Raw genomic sequence first — 25,327 nt, forward strand, 5'->3', positions numbered from 1 at the left:
CTCAGTATTTATTTGGCCGACACGTGCTCTACAATTAATGTTTGAATGTTACGAGTTATTTTGAAGCAACACTACGTTCATTCAAATTTGAGTCAGTCGCTTGTAGCGCAAACATCGTTGCGGTAGAGTTTTATTGTTGAAGTCAATTAGTCACTGATAATGTCTTTGTGGATAACTTTCGTTCGGGCTGAATACAGTCATCCGAAAAAGAAGAGAAATAAGAGACCACCGGCATTGAAATGTGTAAGTTTAATTGTACTTTAAAAATAGATGAATAACAAATAATATTTGATGTTTGTGTGGTTGTACTGGGAGTGTTTCGGGGAAAGCGATTTGGAAAACAACTATAATTGGGTTCTGTACTTACGTCAAATCAAAAAGTACATACGTCTTTAATATTCTTATATTTGTATGGAGAAAATTTATAAAATTCTCGTTTTGTGTGATCTATTTTATCTTTTTACATTGGCATATATAGTCTGGCAAATTAATTTCAGAATCACAATAACAAGCATTTTTAACAATTCATTAAGTTTTATTGAAAGATTAGGTAAATTATAATTTTTTACATCAAATTCACGTACCTACCTACTTAAAGATTTCTGTTAAAAATTTGTGAAAAATGTTTTTTGTTCATTATTTTCCGAGCGAGAGGTAACCGTGGAGAAAACACGTATTTCAAATTAAAAATTTAGGAAGTGTTTGAAAGACAGAATGAAAACATATGAGAAAAACATTGGAAAATGTATTTTTAGGAAGCATTCCTTGCTTTGCCATAAATCTTTCAAATCTCTCAAAACAAAATTCGGAAGGATGCGGATGGATTATTTATTAATGTTTTTCATATGGAAAAGGCTGTATTATGTTCCTTCACTAACTTCATAAAAATCACTTCCTGTATACATCTATTACTTTTAACTACAAATAATTAGGTATAAATTGATTGATTATAATTAATATACAAGGAATTAATGATCAATCCTGAAATATAAAAACGTAAAATCTGCATAAAAAATAATCTCCAGGTTAAGGTAATTTAGAGCAATAAGTTTATTATAAAATTCAACACAACAATCGATATTTTTGAACGTTAGAAATTCTATTAGACAACTTTTTTAGGTTTGACGTCATTGAATAGTTTCACGTTGTGTTTTTTATGTCCCGCCGAGAGATATTTTTATTTTATCAATTTCTTCAATAGAAACTTCCTTTCATTAACCTCATTAGGACATTAAACACTATGTCACTCAAGAGTCTACACCTTTTTGATCTATGAAACTTTATTGGTCAACTATAACTTTTCACATCTTTTAAAATGTAAAATATGAGTAATAACGCGCAGAAGCAGGATTTCGTTATCACAGCTATTCAAACTTTAAAACACAACTGCCAATAAATATAATCGAATTAAAACACAGAAATTAATCAAATTACGGTTTTATATTTGCTTTAGATACATGTCCAGTTTCTTCTCTTTTTCTCTATCTACTTTTCTGTGTGACACAAATTAATGCAATTTACTTTTATTTTCGTGTATATAATGTGTTTTTAAATGGTTCTCATCTAGTCGTCTGTGAATTTCTCAAGTAAAATCAGAAAATGCCGCTTCATATAACTAATGATAGGCATTTAGACATCGAATATTACCATTCTCTATTTATTAAGTCTTCAATTCGGAAAGAAGCTTCGATAATAAAAGTGTTTCCTTTTACGGTGTAACAATTTAGTTGCATTTTAACGAAATTTTTAAAAGAAATAAATTGATTTTTCTCAATTGAAAGATTTGACTTTTATTGACAGAGAATTCAATTGAGGAGAGCGGTACAATTTTTTTTACATGTAAACTAATTTCAAAGTTAACTAAATGAAAATCATTTAAAAACACATTGTATATTAATGTACAAGAATAATAGAGAAGGTAACACTAACAACGTAATATAAATTTCACGTTTTTAGAAAGGTTAGAAAATTACGAAAACATCAATAGTTTCAATATATGGACTGTTTATAAAAGAGTATAAGAACTGAGGTGGTTCTGGAATTTGAATTTGCCGCATTTAACTATTTTATTTCTATGAAATTTCTGAAAAGTACCAATTTTTATTTACTCAAGCAACCAGTAATACCAAATTTTTCATGTATACTAACTAACATTGTTCGTTTTTTTTTACTACGATTCATTTATAGATAGATTGTACAATTTACAAGCCGACAAGTTATTAATAACTATTTTGTTTCTAAAAAGTAAGTTATTATAACAAGACAGGTAGTAATAAATAAAGATTTATACAGTCTGTTCCGTCTAAACCCCACATTACAAGTATTGAAAGTTCTAATAATAGTTTATTATTATACAAGTTTTATAAGACGTTCTGTTGTGGCACAAAAGGTTTTGGAGCACGTCGAAGGAGTGCCACAATTAAGTCTAATAATACGAGTGTAATATGTGCCATTTTTTCTACTTTCTATTTTTGTCGTTTGTTTATATTTACTTTAACTTATCAAAATCTGTTAAAACTATTTTCTCCTAATTTTGTTAATTATTCGGGCTTTATCAATAATCGACTTGACGCCTTTCATAGATCACACACTAGATTATAGTGATGACTGATGACATCCAGCCCAGCACTGCTAATACAACTCCTAAAAATTCACTAAAAGGAGTTGCCTTTGTGAAACTACTTTCGCTAACACAATGAACAATTTGTGAAACCAAAGTAGAAAAAGATATTTATTTCAAAGTTGGTACTCAGCCATAAACCGTTGAGTTCTCCTTAATAAAAATATTTTCAAGATGGCGGCTCTTCCGGTTATACCCGAAGTCGCTATCAACTTTCTTATTTTAAATAGAAATCTATGTTTTTGACTGCGTTTTTTGATGAGTTGAGTTATTTTGAGGGAGTTTTTATTCATTTTAAAAAATGTCAAAGTTAACGACTTTTCAACTGGAAGGTGCAAATTCAAAAAAAACCCAAAATAATTAGTAAACGGCTAAATTTAGGTATAGGAAAAGCTAATAAAAACTACCTTCAAATAACTCTGGTAATCCAAAAACGCCTTAAAAAATGTAGCTTTCCATTTAAAATAGGGAAGTTGATCTTGAAAATATTTTCATTGAGCAGGACCTAAGAGATCATGACTATCATTATTAGAACTACCAATACTTCTAATGTGGTGTTTAGATGGAACAGCCTGTATAGTAAGACTAGCACGTCTGACAAGTTTTAATTTATTTAACATTTTATAATTTGAGTTTGTGGTCAACCAGTAGTTTTTATTCTTATTTTAATGATATTGTAAACTATTAATTTGTGTGGTAATGCAAATTATGAGGATCTTAGAGCTAGGTACAATAAAAAAAGAGCCTTTGCTGTAGTACCCATCTGTCCTATAATAGTTATTTATTTAATGAGTTTGAGTGTAAATCGGACGCTTTATCTCACGAGTGGATTTTTAAACCACGAGTGAAAACGAGTGGTTTATCATCCACGAGGCGAAATAAATGAACCGATTTACACAAAAACGAGTTGAATACAACATTTTATTCTTCGAAATAGACTCAGCAAGGCTTAAAACTGCTTTAAATTTGTTAAAAATAATCTGACGTTTCGTACTGAGAAATGCCAAACAGTTGTCAAAACTTCCTTACACAGGAGAAAAACCATAAATTTTGACAGTGTCGAAGAATAAATAAATAAATCAGAATGGATACACTTTTCTGTTACTTCTTACATTAAAAGTATATTTTTCAAATAAATGTTAACCGTTTTTTCGAAGTTTGGTCCTCTTTTTTAACAAAATATTTCGTAGAACACCCTTACTTGCTTTTTTTTCCAATAAACTTGAAAAATTCGTTTACTAGAACACCAATGGTGAAATTATGTGTTAAAGACCTACTCTTCTATTTTTTCAGTATAATGCAGTTTTCAATAATTATATTTCCATAACATAATTTTTAAAACATAATTTTTAAAGAACGACACGTGTTTACGATCAACCAAAATTTATATTGTTTACTTTTCAACGTACCTACTGTTTTTTTTTTTCTCAATATAATTCATCGATATTAAGAATTTACGACTTTGATGTAATTATTATTAAATTATTATTTTTCACCTTGAACTACATTCGTAAAAATCTCACAGAATTATTTTTTTATCTTACACATTTATCATTAATTACATTATTATCAGTGTTGTATTTTTCCGTACAATTAATTTGCGAAACTGTTTCTTAATTGAGACAATTTAGTTTTAATTTGAAACTTTGTTAAATTAATCCAATTATTTCAGATACGCTCCGGCTCAAGTGAGGCGGATTCGCCACGTCCAATGTCTGAAATTAGTGAAATAAGCACCGATTTCGGAGAAATCTCAAACAAGAAAAGAACAAAACCCCATGGCGACAAACAACGACCCTTAACCCGATATTTGCCCATCAGAGGCTCAGACCTCGACCTACGCCAACATATAGAATCGGCAGGTCATCAAGTGGTGTTATGTCCCCACGTCATCATCAATTCGAGCAGCTGCAGAGGCTTTTTGCACAAAAAAGGGTCAAAATTGAACGGATGGTCGAAAAGGTGGTTCGTTTTCGATCGAAATAAGCATACGCTGACTTACTACAACGACAAGAGTGAAAAGAAAGCTCGTGGAGGAGCCTATTTTCAAGTAAGTTTATTATTATTTAGGTAGTAATAAAGGATAAATATTTAATTACTTTTTGCACAGTAAAAAATTTAAATGATAAGTGTGTAAAGCACGCACAGTATTTTATTAAAATTTGTTCAGTATAAAGAGTCTAGTAAAAAAATCGTAAATTCACAGTATCTAATTTCAATTTGCATAGTTAAAATAATAAACAAACGTTTAGTATTACTCAGAATGAATTGGCTTAAATCCAAGATTACTGACATTTTAATTTTCAAAAATAAACCACTCCTCACTCAAAAACAAATAGACATTTTTTTCTTTTGGAGATAAGATCTTTCCAAAAATATTTCAGAAAATAAGTGCCATTAAAAAATTTAAAGTGACAAGGGGATGAAACCTAAAATATAAATGACATTAGTTTCCCCTTGCAATACTAATCAATCTGTTTTTACTTAAAAATACATTTCCCTAAAATAAAAAGTTGAACTGTCCATTTTTGAAATGACAGGCCCTGTACAGGGCGTCCCAGCGAGTTGAAAAACTCCAGTAAAATCCATTATTGACTTTTAAATAAGTGAAAAATAAATATTTTTTTACAAAAGCTATAGACGTATCACGTAAAATTATTTTCAAATATCCAGGATGTTTTCGGAAATGAGCTACAATGTTTTTTTATTGATCGGCCTAAATTTCATTGCTCTTTTGGACGTAGCTTTTTATTGTTTTGATCTTATATTGACTTTTTTGACTTATATTGGTCGATTCTGCTTAGATTTTGAAATAATCAGACTTTTTTGACGAATATACACTTTTTTTTACTTGTTACACAAAAACTAAGAATCTCAAAAAAGTGGAACTTTTAAAAAAGGGAAAAGTTCAAGGATAAATTTGTACCAGTTGTTTAGCGCATGCCACTAGGAACGTAAAAATATGTAAAAAAATAAGTTTATTCAAAGTTGAATAACTGGTAAAAAATAAATAGAACACCATAATTTTTGTTTTTTCTTGTTATTTTGTTTTGTTATAAAGTTAATAACTATTAAAAAGATATTTGACTTTAAAGTTTATTTCAGCAAAAATGTGTATTATTCATGCGCATTGTTACCATAGTAAACCATACCATAACCATGATAACTCCAATACAGATCATTTGTTGGATTTTATACGAAGATTAAAAAAATGCAGAGTGTTGGGGAATGGTTTAGCAAAAATTTAAAGGTAGATGGAGAATGACAAGACAAACCGATTAAGCAAAATTTAAATTTAAATCAAAAATGCAAAGTTTTTCAAAAAAAATCGTTCTGAAATTAATGTTCCAAATTTTGAGAACTGCTAAACTAAAATTATAAAAATTAGCGTACATTTTAATATTATTGTCAAATAGCAGATGCTAATTAACTTCTTGGTCCACTACGTTATTCTTCTATTTTTGTTATTAAGTTTTACGAATAAAAAAATCAAAATTTTTTTTGCCTCGACCTGGATTTGAACCTCTCACACAAATGAACATATTAACCACAATTTTGAAAAATTATCAAAACGCATAGGCGCCAGCATCTCCATTTTGTTTAATGAAAAAAATAACTGCTTATAAATTTCCATAAGCCACACAGTGGTTCTCAACAGGTGGGTTAATAAAAATGTCTGAAGAAAGTTCACACTTTTTGAAAAATGATATAAAGGTTTTTAACTCGACTGATCTATTGCTAAAGCATTCCCTAACGCCCTGTATATTAAAATTTTAGCTATTTCCCAGTAATGAATGACGAATATTGGTCTAAGAATCACTTTAAAAGTTATAAATTGAAAATGTTACTTTTTGACTACTAAAACAATAGTTATAATTTTTTATATGGTTCAAAGTTAAATATCTTTTGAATAATCAGAAGTGACATTTAACTATTAGTATTTGTAGAGACAATTTAAAAGTCTTTTATATACAAAAATAAAAAATAGGGTGCTTCATTTAAATTTTTTAAATTATTCGACTTGTAACTTCTTCATTTTTCATTTTTTTGATTGCAGTGATCTACAGAACAATTGATCCCGAAAGTTTGAATTTTTTTTAAAGTGATGAAAGTACTCCTTTCCTAGATTTATTGGTTTTTCTGTAATAAAAAATTAAATTATTTCAAAAACTAAGCAAAATCGACCAATAACCAATTAAGCAATAAACATTAATGTTAAAAGCTACATCGAAAAATCCAAAAACACATAAGGTAAAGCTAATTTGGGAAACAGCCTGTAACTGAAAAATTATTTTAGATAAGTTTTTGTAGAAAAAGATTAACAATAAAATTAAATTTAAAGGTCAATATTGACTTTTTCAAATCGTTAGGACATCTTTTATGTATATACTGTGCATTTATCACGACTAATTATTATGTAAGTACCTTTATTATATTTTTTTGCATAAATTCATTCCGTTACTATTTTAATTTTTTAATATGATAACAATGTCGTTCGAGCTAAACTGTTTTCAAATATTCTAATCAATTTCCGGAATTTTCGGTGGTTTTATAGCTAAAAGCCATAGCCTGTCTGTTTCAAGAAATAAAAAACAGAAAACATATTCGTGTAACAATTTTTTTCTCCTAGGCGATTGAAGAGGTCTATTTGGACCACCTCAACAGTGTTAAATCGCCGAACCCCCAACTGACCTTCATCGTGAAAACGCACGAAAAGTCCTATTATCTACTGGCGCCCTCGCCCGAAGCGATGAGGATTTGGGTTGATGTTATCTTTACTGGTGCTGAAGGGTACCAAGAATTTGGACATGGTACTTGAAACTTGGTACGATTACGTATTTGGCACGTAAAATTATTGTTAATTTTGTAAATTTGTGGCGAAATTGTCAATTCTCTACTTAAGTGATTGGATTAATTTAAGTAAGTGCCGATTAAATAGTGTTTGTTGCAGAAGTGAATAATATTTTACCATTTTTACGAATAGAGTATTTTTCTATTTTAAATGTTGGCAATATTGCCGCCTACGAATATACCTAATTTATTAACGATGTAGTGCCTTTTGAAGAGACTGTTTTATACATTTATAAAATTTGCGCAAATCTGTATCTCTAGGTATTAAGGAAAATTGTGATGTCCGTATGTATTACCAACTAAAAATAAAACATGTAGCAAAGCTTGCGTTCTTCATAACTAAACCTTAAATTAAAAAAAAACATCAGTTCTTAATTATTATTTATTTAAACTAAATTTTAGCTTTCATCAGGAACGAAATTAAATTTAAATGAATTGTCAGATGTCCTAAAATGAAATGCCTCTGGCTTAGGTTCGTTGTCCGTAGTTAATTCAATCTTGTTTATATTCTCGGATAAATTATCCTCAACATTTTCCACGTCGAAGTTGAATTTAAAATTACTGTCAGATGTTGACGAAAATATAGATTTTTTTACAAATTTTGATTTTTTACTAGGGGAAGCCGGTGATATCTTTATGTTGATTGCTAAAAAAATTACAGTTAAGTAGATTAGTTAGTTAGTTAGTTGGTGAGATAAAAATTACCTTTTGACATTTTTTTATTTTCTTCCAACATTTTTGCTCTATAATCACCAAATGTAACCCTCATAAGTTGACGCTTTTTTATGAAAGGTGTCGTATTATTCATCAACATGTTTAACACTTTAGTACTTTCTAACACTGAAAAATAATAAAGATCTAATAGTTTAAATATTCTGAGCACCCACAAGTAAAATGTCATCATACACCCTGTGTTCAGATTAAGTAGCAGTGACTTTCCAATTAAGTTGACAAATCTGAGCTTCGAGAAAACGAGCGGCATTTATTTTTTAAACTATTCAAACTTTTATTAGCTGTTTCAAAATTATGTAACGTCAACTTCGCATTTTTTCTCAAAATTAGTTGCTATAAATTATTTATGCACTTGAAAAAATTAATAGCTAATGTAATTCATAATTTCAATCAGAAATTGAATCATTAATTTTACATTTTTATTAACCTTATTAAAAAAAAATAATTTGGTAAAATGCGACTTTGGCGTTTACATAGTTTTGAAACAGCTAATACAATTAAAATTATTGACATTTAATTTAAAATAACCTATATTCAGTTCACTTTCATAAAAACCATTGTGGTGCAAATTGCGTACTCTTAGCATATTGACTTTTATATCAGTTGTCATGGTAACAATTTGCACCGCAATGGTTGTGAACCGAATATACAAATTGAAACTTGTCAACAAAAATATAAATATCCAGAGCCATCTATTATATTATATCAATTTAAGTGGATTTGACTTTACCAGAAAAATTGAAAACACAAAGTTCCAAAAGCCTCAGTACCACACGTAGTCCAGGATTTTAAAATTAAGTTGACAGCTCTGTATAAATAGGACTTTATGTTGCCACCTTAATTTGAAAGTTATAGGCAAATTTGATTTGGGAAGAAATGGTAAAACATACAATAAAGATTGAAAACACAAAGCAACGAAAACCTGGAGCTCCGAGCACAAAAAAGCTAAAATACTGTTTGTTAAAAATGACATATTTAAAGAATATAACAGCAATGACGACAGTATGCATTTCAACGAGGCGGCTCTGAAAACTGAATATCAGAGCCTACTAGTACTAGTCCCACAATTCAGTTCATTTATAAGGACAAGATTTTCCGGTGTTTTAACAAATTTTTGTGCATTTAAGTGTGATTACGTATTGTTTAATGCAAAATGAAAGCGAGAAAAAAAGTGAGTAGCTTATTTTTCCCTAAGGATTAATTTTTTTGTACTACCCGAAGGTACTACCTAAGTAAACATAACCTCACTGTTTTCAAACATACCTTGTTTTTGATTCAGTTTACCAGAATTAATGCTCCTTTGCAATTGCTGAATACACCAGCAAAGTTCCGTTTCAAATTGCTCTTGTAATTCCGGATTAGTGGCAATATTCGATGACTCCGGTGGTGTTTCTGTTGTATTTGAACTTGTAGTACTTGGAGAAAATTTTAAATCACTTTTGCCTTTGTTTTTGTGGAGTTTCGGTTTTGGAGGCATTTTCACGGTTCCCTGAACTGTGTTAACACAATTTTTGGAAGTGTTTACTAAAAACACAAAAATTACAAAATGTAAGGTTATATTTGGGCTCCCTAGTAAATTCTAGGGAAAACTCTTTGTATTTATATAGTGGTTGGCAGTTCTAATTATGTGAGATTTGAAAATATTGTACCAGCTGCTGAATTGATAAAACAATGTTTTAAAATTTTATAAATGCAGGAAAAACAAAGGTAAAAAATAATAAAATGTATATTGATATAGCGAGTAATGCCCCACGAAAAAAAATGTAAAAATAGTATAGACCTTTCTATACAATGTGTTAAAAATAATTGTTCATTAAGCTGACTATGGAATTCAAATTTAATTTAATTTCATAGTAGAATTTTGCAACACTTTTTTGCATTTTCGGCAAAGTTGTTTCAAGTGTAGGGTCTGTTTTGATTTGTGTTTTATATTTCCGTGATTTTTGTTGGTGTTTTTGGATTCGAAGCCTTTATGTATTATTTTGCCGGATTTGTTATTTTGACGACATTCACAGTTTAAATTAAGTGGCAGATTACTTTGAAATTTCATAGGTAACTTGATGAACAATCATTTATGAACAGATTGTATAGTTTATCACTGGAAAGCTGTGATAAAATTTGTCGATCTTTTAAGAATCACGCTGTATAAGGTGATTCAAATGTGTCAAACCCACTTTCTCATGATGACAAAATTCAGCATTCAGTTAGCAAGTTTTTTAAAGTTTAATTTTAGTTTTTGTTTATTAGTGTTACCTTTGTTACCAAATTATTTTTAATTTTTAACCTGGCTTAGAAATATAAAACAGGGATTTTTATTATTAAATTTATTAGTAGTTTTAAACAAATTCGGGTATCATAGTATGGAATTTTATTGTACGTTCTTACAAGAAGTATACAATCTCTACTAAATTGTAAAGTAACATGCAAATTAATATACACGGCTTTTTATAATATTGGAAGCGAAAACACTATTAGTACTAACTTATCAGTCATTATTAAATGTAACTTATAAATTATTACCTATATGTTTTTTACAAGTACATTAAAATGACATGGGTAATTTACATTATAGATAAATTTATATTTTTCAATTTACAAAACAGCTCTTGACGCAAAAAATTCACAAACAATACAAATAGTTCTTTTCAAAACACCACCACTATTTTCATTACATAGGCTTTTGTTGTTGTTGATATTGTTGTTGAGGATCGGAATATTGATTCGGATCATTTGAATATTGCACATTCGATGATCCCTCGTCATACTGTTGATCGGGATGATTCGGATTCGTTACATACTCTTGCTGTTGTTGATTCGTTCCGTACTGTTGATCAGGATGATTCGGATCCGTCACATACTCTTGCTGTTGCTGATTCGTTCCATACTGTTGATCCGGATGATTCGGATCTGTCACATACTCTTGCTGTTCTGGATTCATTTCATACTGTTGATTCGGATCCTCGACATATTGAACATTCGGATCATTCAAGTATTGTCCGTAGGACTCATCATATTGTGCATTTGGATTCATTTCGTATTGCTGATTCGGATCAGTTGCATACTGTTGATTTGGATCCATTTGGTACTGCTGATTTGGATCATTTCCGTACTGATCGTACTCTTTATTGGGATCCGTTTGATAATCTTCTGGAATATAATTTCTCTCGTCCGAAGCATCACCAACATGGGGTTGATCAGATCCGTATGTTCTGTTATCGGAAATATTTTGGAGTGATGGTGTTTTGTCTTCGCTGTTATTTCTTGATAAAGTGGGGTTTGGTTTAACGGATGATCGACTATTGGAACGGCTCAAGATTTTTGGTGGTGCAGTTCTTTGATTGCTAGGGGAATTATAGTCCTCATCTAACCAACAAAACATACAAAAATTAAATTAGGAAGGAAAAAGTTATTTGTTCTCTAGTTAACGTGTTTGATACCTATTTCAACTACATGTGAATGTTTCGTACACGAATGGTATACAGTATTTTTTCCAAAACCTTATTCAAGTATTGTAAATTTTTATGAAATTTGAAATGGCAATAATCGTATTTTTTGTAACAAAGGATTTTTCATTTTGTGAGAATTTTTTTGCAAAAAATTGACACTGGTGAATACAGCAAGAACTGGTGTAGGTGTTGGAAAAAGTAAAATTAAATTTTTACTACAAACAGCCGAATACATCTACAGGAAAAATACAGGGTTATTCTTTTATAGCCTACATTAGAAAGTTTTAAACTTCTAATCCAACTAGAGCTTTAAAATTTTGTTACGATCGAAATCGACTATTCTGAGTTTAACTAAATTATTTTCAAAATGGCTGAATTTCCGGAACTACGAGAAATTGGCGCCAAGTTTGAAATTTTAATTAGTAACCATACATTATTATTGCATATTTGAATTCACCCTTTCAAGCTGAGTAAAATTTACTCAAGCTGTTGGTACTTATCAGAATAGTTTCCGGCAAATGTCAATATTTTTGTTAAAATTTACATTTGCAAGGGTTTATCTAAAACATCACAATCCTTGAACCGTTTGCGATAAGTAAATATCTTTTTTTGCATTCGATAGCCGAAGGTTTTGAAAGTTTTCTAAAATTTTCGAAATTGTCAACTGTCAAAATTCATGGCAAGTATGATTTTTGTCAAAATGGTTATCAAAAAACAGCTATTACTCAGTTTCTTCAAATGAAACGACCCTATTTTCTTAACTGTAATCGAAAGGACATCGATATTTATGGTGTCTTTTATCAATACATTCTATACCTATCTCTTACAGTTTTTGAAAAAAATCATAAAAATTAGATTTTACTTCGTAATTTTCATAGTTAATCAAGTAGACCTTGCAAAAGGATCAACAATTGTTAAACTTCAATATTTTATTTAGTTTTTAGCTGGTTCATTATCGAATAAGCAGTAAAACAATACTTAATATTTAATGAGGTTCATTATAACTTAGTGAATTATGTAAAAAAAACTCAGTCAGTCGGGCATCGAGTTTTAAACATCTTGAATGAAAATAGTGAACAAATAGAACATTTCTTTTAATTAATAGCACAATTTTATCGTATTTTTCCAAAGTTTACTTGATTGAAAATAAAAATAATGAGCAAAAATTCAGTTTTTTGCGATTATTTCATAAACTGTAAGAGATATAGAAGATGTTAATAAAAGCCTGTATGAAAATTGATGTTTTGTAATGATTTTTTAATCACGTTTTTAAAAAAATCATAGTAGCGTTGCAATTTGACAGTTGACAATCCTGAAGATTTGAGAAAACCCTTCGAACCTTTGAGTATCAACTACAAGAAGAATGATTTACTTATGGTAAATGGTTCACGAGCCGTGATTTTTTAATGTAAATGAAAGTTTGTATAAAAAATTGACATAAATCAAAAACTATGACAGTTAAGTACTAACAATTGGGTAAATTTTACTCAATTTCAAGAGGCGAATTCAAAAATGCAATAAAAATAGGTGGTTACTATTTAAAATTTCAAAATTGGCGCCATTTTCTTGTAGTTCCGGAAATTCAGCCATTTTGAAATTTAGTTAAACTCAAAATGGCCCATTTGGATTGTATGCAAAATCTTAAAGCTCTAGCTTTATTAAAAGTTAAAAAGTTTCTAATGTAGGTCCTAAAAGAATCAGTCTGTATAGCTATTCTGTTTTTCCTTTTATTACTTAAATATTTTTTAAACGAGTTGTGTTCTGAATACCTACGTCTCATGCAATGTCAACTAAATGATTATATTTCAAAATACTCAAATATACATTATCTGCGTCAAAATTATATGGTGCTAGAGATCTAAGACACTGTTATTTCATGAAAATGTTTTTAGCTACTTTAATGTTCTACAGTAGCTATATTTAAGTTTTTGGTAAAGTACCTTTGACTCTGGAGGAGGTAATTTGTGACTGATTTAACAATCTACTATTTAATCGACTTAGGCTAGTTTGTAGTTCCCGTATTTCCTCCCTATAAACAATTAAGACTATTAGAACAAAATGTCTGGTTACCTGTGGAGAATCAAGTTGTGAATGCTCTTCATCAAATTGCTTCAAGCAGTCCCATATATTTCCTAATCTAGTCAAAAGCTCGTTATTTTTTGTCCGCAAATTTGCTCTCTCAACTCTAAGCATAAAACGAGTATAAATACAAGGAAGAGAATTTGTTGTAATAATTAAGTAGGATTAAGGACTAACCTTACGGGATTTGGGTACCACTTTAACACTGATATCTACTTTAATGGGTTCCTTGCGTTTGGTTGGTCGGACTGTCGGCGAATCGGACTCGTTTTTGGTACTTGCCTGATCCGTCCCTACCAAACACAAGCCATTAGTTAGAAAAAAGGCGACTCCATTGGTCAAAAACATTGAGCGTCATTCCCCAAAAATTTAGCACCAGAAAATATAGCGTTCTTACTTATGCCTTGCGCTGGCGTCTTCCAGCTTCTGGGTAAGAGTGTGACATTCGACTGACAATTTGTCCATGAGTTGATTTTGGGAATGGATCATGCCTTCGAGTTCGGCTACAGTAGCCGCTGCAACAATAGCACGAATTAAAAATCAAGCAACTTCCCGAATCAACTCATGGCTTGTCCCGTTTTTGAGGGGTTTCGAAATCAAAACAAAAGGCAAAATTTTTGCTCACCGTGTTTAGACTCCATGTCTTGGATGAGGGAAGACAACTGCTTGTCTTGCTCTTTGGGCGGAGGAAGAGCCAGAACTTCGCCACTCGACTGTTTGCTCTTCTCTTCACTCAACGCAGAGTTGAGTTTAATCTGCAAGAATTCAACTTGTAAGGTGCTATTTTTTATGCTACCACCAGTACCGAAACTAGGTATAGGCGAAGTAGGCCCTTGCCTAGGGGCGCAGCCTCAGGGGTCGCCAAACTAGCAATACTTTTGTTTTCCAAATTCTAATTAAACAAAAATTTGTGCAATCTTATAAACAATGATTTTGCAGAAGCGTTTATTTTGGAAAACTCATTTTGTAAAATTACATCTTGTTAACGTACGTGACTTTCTTTGTTTAGTTGTTATCAGTTTCAGTTCTGATAATTCTTCAATAAGAGATTAAGTAATTTTTGCTGGTTAAGCTACTCATATACTACAAGAATTAGTTCAGTTTGCAAAATACCTCTCGGTCTTTTGAGTCGTGTCACTGAGTCTTTAGTGGTTGTGTTAAATTTGAGTTTCAAGTGAACTAGAAAAATTGGCTTAAAAATGTCAGAGACCAAATAAAAAACCGTCAGGGCCGTTTTCCAAAAAAAATCGAAAATGCAGATAATTAGAGCGAGCTAGCGGTGCTATGTTTTTACAACATTTTGTTTAAGCCGACTCTGATAATTACTGGATGAACCCAGTAAGATAATTCATATTAAAAAGACTTTAGAGGTGAGTTTTATTTTTGTTTCGGTACCAGTATAATTAATTATATTAATTATAATTAAAAATTAAAATAAGGTCGTCAATGGCACGAGGACGTCTGTCAGGTTTAAGCATTATAAACAAATAATTAAATATAAAAATAATAAGTGAGTTTGCCAGGTGAAAGCAAGAAAGGTTTCTTTAAAAATTTCAATATTTGGATTAAATTAAGCAGGTTCCTACATTATTATTATTGAATTGTTACATATAATCTTATTTCTTCTATTATTTATGTCTTTATATTCAGCTATATGCACTTAGACTAAATCTCAAATAGGAAATTAAATGTGTACCTATTGTTTAAATAATTTTAAGTATGCCTTTAATTAATTAAGACCGGGACCATTTTCTTTTTTTCAGGTTTTCATAGTCTAATATTTTTTTGTTTTTTTATATCTCTCTAAGAGATGTCTCTAACAGAAATTATAATAGTAGCAACCTAGTATTAAGAAAATTATGCTTAAGGGCGCCAAACTGAGAACTCGCCTATAGTCAATTAGTACCTAGTTTCGGCACTGGCTACCACTGCAACCTACTTCTTTTTCCAAAGAAGCCACTTGTTCAGTGAGTCGAATGTTTTCCCGTCTGCTGTGGATGAGATCAGCATCTGCTCGGTCCAATCTCTGTCTCAGAGACTGCATCTCGGCCTGCAAACGTCCGATTTCCTGCTTTGATTGTCGTTCATTCCGCTCGTTGGTCATCTGAAGGGTTGCAATTTGCTGTTCGAGGGCACTTTTTTCGGCTCCGTTGACTCCAATATCCGACTGCAAAGTCACTAAAACACAAAATTATAATTAACTTTGAATGCTGTTTAAACCAATGTTCAAATTAAAAAAATAGTTTTTTTATTTGTGTAAAAGAGTAATTTATTATACAAGGTGTCCATTTTTCGATCTCCACCATGGGGACCTCAATTATTATAAGAGATACGAGGTCGGTTAGTTTAGGACAAAGTTGCGCAGCTTTTGAATTATTGAAAAAAAAAATTAAAAATTGTAATTTTCATTTTTATTTTTTTAAGCGAAGACAAAAAGAAGTAGAGGTTTTTATGTAGGACATTCAGGGCCTGATTTCAAGTTTGGTCGCAAAGTTGCGTGGGTCGCAATTCATAGTAGCAACCAATAATATTGCTAGATTTGCGTCGTAGCTATAACAATACCGATTTGCGTCGGTCGTAAGTCAACTTGAAATCAGCCCATCAGAAGGTACTTTTTTATAAGAAATCTAAATCTGTTAACGCCTTTTTCTAGGCATTCTTGATGTTAAAGTTACAACACTGAACTTTGGTTTTTCTTATGGACGCCATATTGGATACTTGTATTTTTGTTCCTGATTGCAACGATGTGTCACAGCGTTTTGCAAAGAGTGCTTTGTAAAAAAAAATGCCAAAACTTTTTTTTTAACAATCCACATTTTGACAGTTAGTTCTATTAAATATGCGAACAGAACTTTTATATCTTTGTCTTGTTTGGTTTTGCGAAGAACAAACTTTTAGCTTACCACGTCGTTTAGTTTTTAAGTAAGTCAGTTTGATGGAAATGTGAACGTTTTAGATCCAAATTCCATTAAACTTCCAAAATCTAGTTTACTTAAAAACAAAATTGTTGACGTTTTTTTTTTCAAAGCACTCTTCGCAAAAATGCTTTTTTCTCCATTTTAGTCAGCATGTAAGATTCGATCATATCATGTGATACATTCTTGAAATCAGAAATAAAAACACTTTTCAAAAGACAAAAAGTGAATATGGCTTCCGTAAGAAAAATCCAAGTTGCGTAAAAATTTACTGAAGAATGTCCTAGTTAAAAACGTCTAGTTCCTTCGGTTTTTGATTGAAAAAGTGAAAACGAAAACTAAAATTTCCGTTTTTTCACATTAATTCAAAAACTAAAAATGACACATCAAATTTTCCTGTAGATAATTGTTCAGCATAAAAATGTCCAACTTTGATTCTAATTTAACCATATAATAACTGAGAAAACGGACACCCCCTATAAGTAAATAAAAGTTGTTCGTTATTCATATACCATGAGATCGAAAATAAACCGAATTAAAGCAAGCCTTGAAAGGAAAATGTAACTTTAGCCACATTTTATTATTTTTTTTTACAAAGCAAAAGACAAAATACTAAGGAGTCGTCGAGAAATGCTGTTCTATGTTAGCAAATAACCTTTTAAAAATTCTCAGAGAAATTTTTCTCGAAATTCTGCTGGACATCATTCACCAAATGAATATTTCCTATCCTCATTTTTTTCATTTGTTAAAATAGCATTCTACAATGTAGGCTTTTTATTGGGTGGTAAACACCATTTCGGAATAATTTAGATTAAGCAAGGAATCAGTTTTGGAAAAATTGGTATCTGTCAATTTTTGATATGTGATCGAAATTCCGTAGGCACAGCCTGCTCTAATTCAGTTTATTTTCGATCTTTTGTTATAACATAATGAACAACAAGAGTGCGTACAAATTTCAGAAAGCAATCACGAGCAGATATTGTCAACTTTTCTTTACGTGTATAATTCAACGTTTTGTCATATAAGCATACAATAATATATTTTTTTAATTTTTTTACTATCAGATTAAAAAACCTACTTGTAAGAAAAAGAATTATAAAACGACCATTTTATTATAAGAAGTAAGTTCAGGGGCGGAATCAGAAATTAATTTTGGGGAGGGACTTCTTCGTTAAATGTTTTCACTAATGGAATAAAAAATTTACCAATAAAATAAAAAAACATAAAATCATTTTAGTGTATGAAGTAAGATCAAGGGCGGACCCAGAAATTTATTTCGAAGGGCAAGTGCTTCCAAAAATTTGGCATAATTTGCAAAACTTGTTCGCGGTGCTTACTCGTTTTGGCAAATTTTTTTGCTTGTTAAATAAAATCGCTCTTTTTATAACTAAGAAGTAATATAATTTATAAATCAGTTTCAGTGTTTTTTATTTCAAAACAGATTCATTTTGAGCTTTTCCAGCATAGTTCAAGGTCACGGCCAACTTTCGCACAAGTTTTGATCTTAATTATTTCTTTGGAACTAGGAACTTTTACTATCGTTCTAGAATATAATTTAAAAAAAAAAAAATTAAATCAAAGTTTCTTTTAGCTTTTACGTTCAGTAAAAAGATTTGAATGGAACAAAGTTCGTTCAAAAAAATATTATTAATAGTGAAAAAATCAAGAGCTACCAAATTGGAAATTCAAAAATAGTTTTTCCAAAGCTTAAGACAAAATATAAATTGTTTAACGTACTTCAATGTCAATTTCGTAAGAACGGTGTTCTCTTTTTGATAATTAGTAGTTTCTTATTTTTTGTAAAAATTTTCGTATTATTATGAAATTGTTATTGTTTGCATAATTTTTGATGTCCCGTCATTGGTCTCCTCTCCGTAATTTTATTATTTTTCATTTTTATCAGGCTATACTTCTGGTTTTGTATTCACAGATTTTTTACTTATTTCAGACTCAATTTTTACCAAGCGTATTCGTATCCTGTTCCTAATCAATTGGTTATAATGATTTTGAGAAAGTTGACAGCATGTATTTAAACTGTTAATATTGCAGCACACGGCGCTTGTTTGGTGTTTAAATTAATATCATCACTTTAGGTATATTACCGTTATATTACTATCTCTTTGAAGAAGATAAGTCATTTTCAAAATAAAAGTTGACAGAATTATGTCTTGTCCGTAATCATCAAATGGCTGTATGAGAAACTTACTAATTTTATTTTGCATGTCTTTTCGCATGCCATCAAGCAGTGCCTCTTTCTGTGCTATTTCCCTTCTCAAATCTGCATTTTCTCTTCTTTGCTTATCCAACTCCAGTTGGAGTTTGTTTGTAGTCTCCCATTGAACCCCCAATTCGGCGGTCAATTGCTCGATTTGTTGTGTGTATCGACGTTCAACAGCACTTCTCTCATCTGAGATTCGTCGACTCTACAATTTGCAAGTTAATTTTATCAAAAAAAAAAAAAATCAAAAAAATACCTGATCTGAAATTGCGTCTCTGAGTTTGGAGTGTTGGCGCTCCAGTTCGTCTTTAAGTCTTCGGATTTCAAGTTCCGCAGCATTTTTTTCATATTGTGCTTGTTCTGCAACATCCAAGCTTCTCTTAACTTGATCGCAAGTAACGTTTTCTTTGTCTCGAACTTTGGCTAAAGCTGCTTGAAGCTTGGAAATGGTTTCTTGCAAAACATCTTTTTCTCTAAAATTAATTTTTGGAAAATAAACTTATACCACTCGAAATAATTTCGTAAAATACCTCTGCAATGCATCGATTTGTTTCTTGTAATGCTCGAAACCAAATCCGTCAAAAATCGTTCCGTCGGCAATTTTTTTCTTGTAGTTGTCGTTATCTTCCAAAGCTTTTCTTAAATCGATTTTTGCTTGGGTCAGTTGGGCTTCTAGTTCGGAAATTCGTGATTCAAAAACGATTGTGGGGCCTTCCAGTACTCGAGTTTTTTTCGATTTTTTAGGCGATAATGACATCTACGCCAAATACAAACTTGTGTTAAGGAAATATACAGTGTGAGCCAAGGGTTTGTAATCGGTCTATAACTTTCTTGCGATTTAAAATATTGCCATGCCGTTTTCATTATACGATAGATCGACATAAAGTCCACAAACTAAAAATATTTGTATTATACAATGAGTGTCGTATACAGGGTGGTGAACTAAAGTTATATTTTTTATAAATGGAACACCGTACATTTTTTATATATTTAGATTTTACACAAAAAAATAATGTAACTTTGTATAAATTGTTATGGGTCTATCACTTTTAGTTTTGGAATTATTCAACGTTTTGTTATAAAAAAGACCAATTTGCGAAAAACCACTACGAAGTCGCCAATGAATATTTTCTGACAAATTTGCCACAGAAAAACTCAAAATACCTTGCAGTTTTAGCAATGAGTGAACTTTTACTTGAAACACGTAGATAATGTGCAGGGTGTGCCAAAACATAAAAAAGTTGAATAACTCATATTTTTCGAGTAGAACACCAACACCATGTATTTTTTTACAAGTATCGATAGCATTTTGCATAAGATTTAATTTAATTTATTTTTTGATATGTATTAATGTGACTAATGAATGAAACATTAATAAATTTGACTCATCAAAAATTAATAATAAAATAAATAAAAAAAGAAAAAAAAATTGAACACTCTAAGAAACATTTCTAATTTGCTATAGTTAGAAAGCTTACAAAAAATGCTATCGATACGTGTTTGAAAAAAATGAGTTATTTAACTTTTTTCGTTTTGGCAGACTTTCTACAGGGTGCTGCATTTTGGATGTCCGAATAGGCTATCTCTGAAACTAAGAGATTTAGAGAAAAACGAGTGACACATTTTCGGGTCCGTTTATTGAGGAAAGAATTTAGGTTAAAACAGTATTCCGCTATCGTCTTCTCTTTTCGAGTTATAAACAGAAGTTGAAATTTTAGCGAAATCTTAAAAAATCCATACCTTCTTTAAAAGATACACTTTCGAAACATTATTTTTTCTTTTCTTACAGAGAATTTAATAATATTATCAGCGATTTTTTTCAATCATTCGTTTAACGTTAATAACATAAAGTTTTTTTTAATAGAAATCAGGCGACTGTGATATTTTTTGAAAGCTTATTTTTTTCCTGATGTGATATATCTACTTGTCTAATATATTATTTTTTAAAATTTAAAAAACATAACATTTCGCTTTTTCTTTATAGTACCTAGGCTATGAAAATTTTTTGGATTTTCATATTTATAATTTATTTGTATTTATAATTTAATAATTTTTTAAACACTAATTAATTAATAATCATCATAATAAATTATTATTAGACCAAATTTTTGCGATTAATAAAAATTATTTTTCTTTAATTTCAAAATATTTTGGATTTTTACTATGGAATTAAGTGATTTTTTTAAATACTAATTAATTCAAAAACAGCATAAAAAAATTATTAGATCACATTTTTGCGATTAATAAAAATTATTTGTTTTTAGATTTAAAATGGCAAACTTACACTGCTATTCTATTTTCTAATTAAACATGAAATGTCGGAAAAAGAAAAATCTTATTTGTATGATTGGTTGTCAATAAAATTTTATTAAAAAAAATGTCAATTCAAACACCAAAATTAAATCGCATCTGCGGTAAAAAAAATATAACATAACATTATCAACGTCACTTCCATTGCACTTTACTAAATCATAAAAAAGTGTTATCAAATAGTAGCGACACTTCTGCACATTTTTTATGTAATTAAATCTGCGACGATCGTATATTTGTTCAATTGAAAATAACTTTAACATAGCTTATTTTTATAATTTTACATTTTGACTTTAGTAACCGTTCACAAAATATCTAGATTATTCACAACTTTTATGTGAAATAATTTTTCCATGGTCAGTTACTTAAAAATATTTTAAATATGTTTTTTATCAAAAGTATATAAAAACATCAAACTGTATTTATATTTTTTTCATTTTATAAAAAAATAAGCTTTTCGAAAATGTATCAGCTAACTATCACTCTGATTTAAAAAAATACAACTTTATGTTATTATAGCTAAACGAATGGTTGAAAAATATCGCTGAGAACATCATTAGATTCTTTGTAAAAAAGTGTCTTATAATGTTTTTGTTTCAAGTGTGTATCTTTTATAATAAGTTAATAAGGAAGATATGAATTTTTTAAGATCTTGCTAAAATGTCAACTTTTGTTTATAAGTCGAAAATAAAAGACGATAGGAGGATGCGGTTTTAACCAAAATTATTTTCTCAAAAAACGAACCCGAGGATGTGTCTTCTCTAAACCTCTTAGTTCCAAAAAACCTCCAAAATTGCTAAAACTAAAGGATATTCTGGGTTTTTGTGTTACAAATTTATCGGGATATATTCATAGGCGACTTCGCAATGATTTTTCAAAAATTGGTCATTTTATATTGAAAAATAGAATAGAATGAGTTACATTATTTTCTTGTGTAAAATTTAATTATGCAAAAATGTATAGGTGTTCCATTAAAAAATCTAACTTTGGTTCACCAGCCGGTATGCAACATAAAATATTTTTAGTTTGTGGACTTCAAGTCGATCCATCGCCATGGCAATATTCCAAGTAACAAAAAAATTATACACTGATCACTCAACTCTGGGTCACCCTGTATACTTTTTATTATTATTTTATTATTGAATTTTGTTGAATGTATAATATGAGGCAAAGATATTAAAATTTTTACCTTTTGGGCTAAATCCACGTCAGTTTCGGTTTCCGTTTCCGTCTCCAAGTGACTGAAAACCGACTTCATTAAATTCGATTTCTGCTTTTCGTGCAAATTCTCATTTTCACTTATAACATCTTTGACTTTGCTCAGCAAACATGATAATTCATCCTACAATTAAAAAAGAATCAAAATATCAATGTGATTTGCTAGTTTTTGCAATTTACTCTGCAAAATCTTGATTCTTTTTCCAGTTGCTCAATATACTCCTCTTGTTTTTCTATAAAAGACATTAACTCTGGCGGCGCAGAACTGCCTTCAAATTTTGGCGCATTCCTGCAAAACCTTGAGGTAACCAATGATTTTAATTATTATTTTGGTTTTTACATGACATTTTTTTCGGTCTCTGGTGGTAGTACACTTGTCGGTCTTATGGAAGGATAGTAGTGATACCGCTTTGGAGGCATTGTGAGGTACTGATAGTACGGACGATATCCTTTTGACGTTCTGCTGGTAGCGCTTATGAGAGATTGGTTGTCAGTGTCTTCTCCTGCACTGTCTAATTCCCTCAAAGGTCTTTTAATTGGTGTGTAACTTTCTGCTAACAGAATACGAAGTCTTCCAACGGCTTCACGATACGCAGTGTCGGCATAATCGGGCTTTTTCTTGTATTCCATTTTGCCGAGAGATTTCCTTAAAAATGCACTACGTTTCAGAAAAATACACTTCACTACTAATGCGTGCGTGTGGTTTGTTTGTATCTCACGCTGCTTGGCAAGAATCGATTAAGTGATTCCCCTATCGTTAAGTATGCAATTTAAATATTCATATATTTTTTAATGAAAATCAAAAATGTTTTGTTTTTAATAATAAATAAACTTACTTGAGTTTTTTCTTTTTGTCTTGACTATAAGACGACATTGGTTTGGTTGAATAAATACTTCTGATGGCACCCAATCTTGGTCTAACCAAGTAACTTGTTGTAGGTTTTTGTTTTTTACTTGTTGGAGTGTTATACATTGTGTATGACATGAGAAGATCTAAGGTGAGTTCTTCCGTGTTGGTCTCTTTTATAACCTTCTGCGATCAATTGTTGTTTAGTCGAAATATCCGAAGAGATATCATGGCAACGGTTTCAACAATAAAGAGTAGCATGCAAACGTTGCAGCAAATGTCTTTCTACATAACACCTCGATTTACCGTTTTATGTAAATACTCAGGAAGTAAACCGCACCCCAAGTTTTGTAGGTACACCAGATTTCCTCTGATTTTCTTAAGATTTCCCCAAAATTTTACCTAATTTTCCCATGAGTTTCTCAAGATTTCCTCAGTTTTTTACACCGATTTCCTCTGCGGTTTACTTTTCGTAATTCGTAATATACAAAATTGTAAATAATAAAAAAAATCATTGCTCCTTATTTAACATGCAGCAGCTCGTAAAAGTTACAAAAAATGACCTGCAGACCTGCTAGCTTTGTTTTTAATGATTTATTTTTATGTTTACTTAATTTATTTTCTAATTTTTTAAAAGGAATAGCAGGAAAACATTTCTTTTAGTTTTTAAAATGAGTGAAAAACGCCAATTTAAAAGTGCAGCAAAATTTGGCAACATTTTGTAATGTTACCATTGTAATACTTTTGGTTAATACTTTTCTAAATGTATAAAAATAGGTGTTCTTGTACGGCGTTGCCATTTTTTGTTTTTGATTTTAGCCAATTGAAAGGTTTTGTGATTTTATTTTTATCATAAATAGTGTTCTGTATAGCTCTATTTAGCTGCTCTTAAAAGCCTATCCGCGACTTTTGACACACCCTACATTAGCTGCTTAAAAATATTTAAAAACCAACGTCGCATTTTCTCTCAAAATTAGTTGTTATAAAATATTTATGCACTTCAAAAAATTAAAAGCTAATGTTATTTTTAGTTTCAATGAAAGGTTTAATCACTAATAACTATTTTACATTTTTATCAACCTTATTTAAAAAAATAATTTGCTAAAATGCGACGTGGGCGTTTACATAGTTTTGATACAACTAATTCCTACCTATACGTATTTTTAATAGATTTTTTGGCCACATAATAAAATGTAGGTTTATGTTTAAGTGTAGTATTTAGAAAAACGTACAAATTGTCAAATAATTTTCAAGTAATAATATATTATATACTGGGTGTGTCTGCTACTTATGTATCTATCACTACATTAAAAATTAATCGTCGCATCGAATACAGCGTTTGCTGTCAAATGCAATATGTTATTCACTATGTATCTGAATTTTTTTCTGTATTGTTTTACACTTCCCTATAATTAAAATTATTGAACTTAAAAATATAAATGTCAATGCAGTTATTATAATTAAAGATACCAAAATATAAATTATTATTAATAATTAATTTATTATTAATTATTAAATATTAATTATTAATAAACCAAAATTTTGTTTTGTTTATTTTTATTTTGATTTCTATTTCTAGTGATTCTAGTGAAAGGAGTGCTCCAAAACGTAAATGCAAATTAAAATCAACGGCACATTTCCTCAAAAATTTAATTAGGCATTTTGAGGCATGATATCAAAATAATAAACGAGTACATACCGATGACCAAAAAATTGTTGATCTTAATTTATTTATATCCAAGCAGAAGTGAAGAACAAACAATACAAGTAAAAAGTTTACAAATTGGTTAAGATCTAGGTTAAGATGTTCCTTTATAAAATAAAAACGCCTTTTGCAGCCGAAAAAGCTTCACTCACGTTTTTACAGATTGTCTCAGCTAAGACTTTCGAGCCTGATATCTCAGATATTTGTCAACGGATTTTTATGAAACTTAAAATGCAGATATTTTAGAAGATAAAGAATAAAATCCAATTAATGCAACAACTCAAGTCTCAAAAACGTAATTTTTACATGCCTTTTTAAAATGTTAAGCATTTTAAGACTTATATTAAAAAATTGACCGTCAGTGAAAAATGCTGCCAAAAAAAACT

The 25,327-nt window shown here is 30.2% G+C and overlaps 3 protein-coding genes across 13 annotated transcripts in view; 1 reads left to right on the forward strand and 2 right to left on the reverse strand.

The window, feature by feature from the left end:
• LOC660100 (uncharacterized protein) overlaps positions 1-7,793 on the forward strand; it is a 41,871-nt gene extending 34,078 nt beyond the window's left edge. For all 4 annotated transcript variants that reach the window (XM_008193048.3, XM_966360.4, XM_015978278.1 and 1 more), the window contains 2 exons: positions 4,293-4,670; positions 7,251-7,793. In XM_008193048.3, coding sequence (XP_008191270.1) covers positions 4,293-4,670; positions 7,251-7,439 — 567 coding nt within the window. In that variant the 3' untranslated portion in view covers positions 7,440-7,793. The remainder of the gene's footprint in view (positions 1-4,292; positions 4,671-7,250) is intronic.
• A 46-nt stretch (positions 7,794-7,839) lies between these two features.
• Positions 7,840-9,793, reverse strand: LOC103312434 (uncharacterized protein). The gene is made up of 3 exons (XM_008193049.3): positions 9,467-9,793; positions 8,177-8,311; positions 7,840-8,117 (listed from the first exon to the last, which is right to left on the reverse strand). Exons 1-3 carry the CDS (start codon positions 9,678-9,680, stop codon positions 7,870-7,872), a joined length of 597 nt encoding a protein of 198 aa, XP_008191271.1. The 5' UTR covers positions 9,681-9,793; the 3' UTR covers positions 7,840-7,869.
• A 763-nt stretch (positions 9,794-10,556) lies between these two features.
• LOC660228 (uncharacterized protein) lies at positions 10,557-23,460 on the reverse strand. Of its 8 annotated transcripts, none has more exons than XM_015978269.2 (12): positions 23,226-23,456; positions 22,730-23,035; positions 22,570-22,687; positions 22,361-22,513; positions 19,392-19,618; positions 19,118-19,334; positions 18,850-19,066; positions 15,668-15,906; positions 14,354-14,483; positions 14,126-14,243; positions 13,590-13,678; positions 10,557-11,566 (listed from the first exon to the last, which is right to left on the reverse strand). In XM_015978269.2, exons 1-12 carry the CDS (start codon positions 23,372-23,374, stop codon positions 10,872-10,874), a joined length of 2,658 nt encoding a protein of 885 aa, XP_015833755.1. In that variant the 5' UTR covers positions 23,375-23,456; the 3' UTR covers positions 10,557-10,871. The 8 variants fall into 8 exon arrangements, 7 of the variants coding, with proteins under 7 accessions (XP_015833755.1, XP_008191192.2, XP_015833756.1 ...); XM_008192970.3 differs by having other exon boundaries at positions 22,570-22,678; positions 23,226-23,444; XR_001574674.2 differs by lacking the exon at positions 14,126-14,243 and adding an exon at positions 13,906-14,021 and having other exon boundaries at positions 11,423-11,566; positions 23,226-23,457.
• Positions 23,461-25,327: the final 1,867 nt, after the last annotated feature.

This window comes from Tribolium castaneum, chromosome 1, assembly GCF_031307605.1.
Source record: "Tribolium castaneum strain GA2 chromosome 1, icTriCast1.1, whole genome shotgun sequence".
Classification (NCBI taxonomy): Eukaryota; Metazoa; Arthropoda; class Insecta; order Coleoptera; family Tenebrionidae; genus Tribolium; species Tribolium castaneum.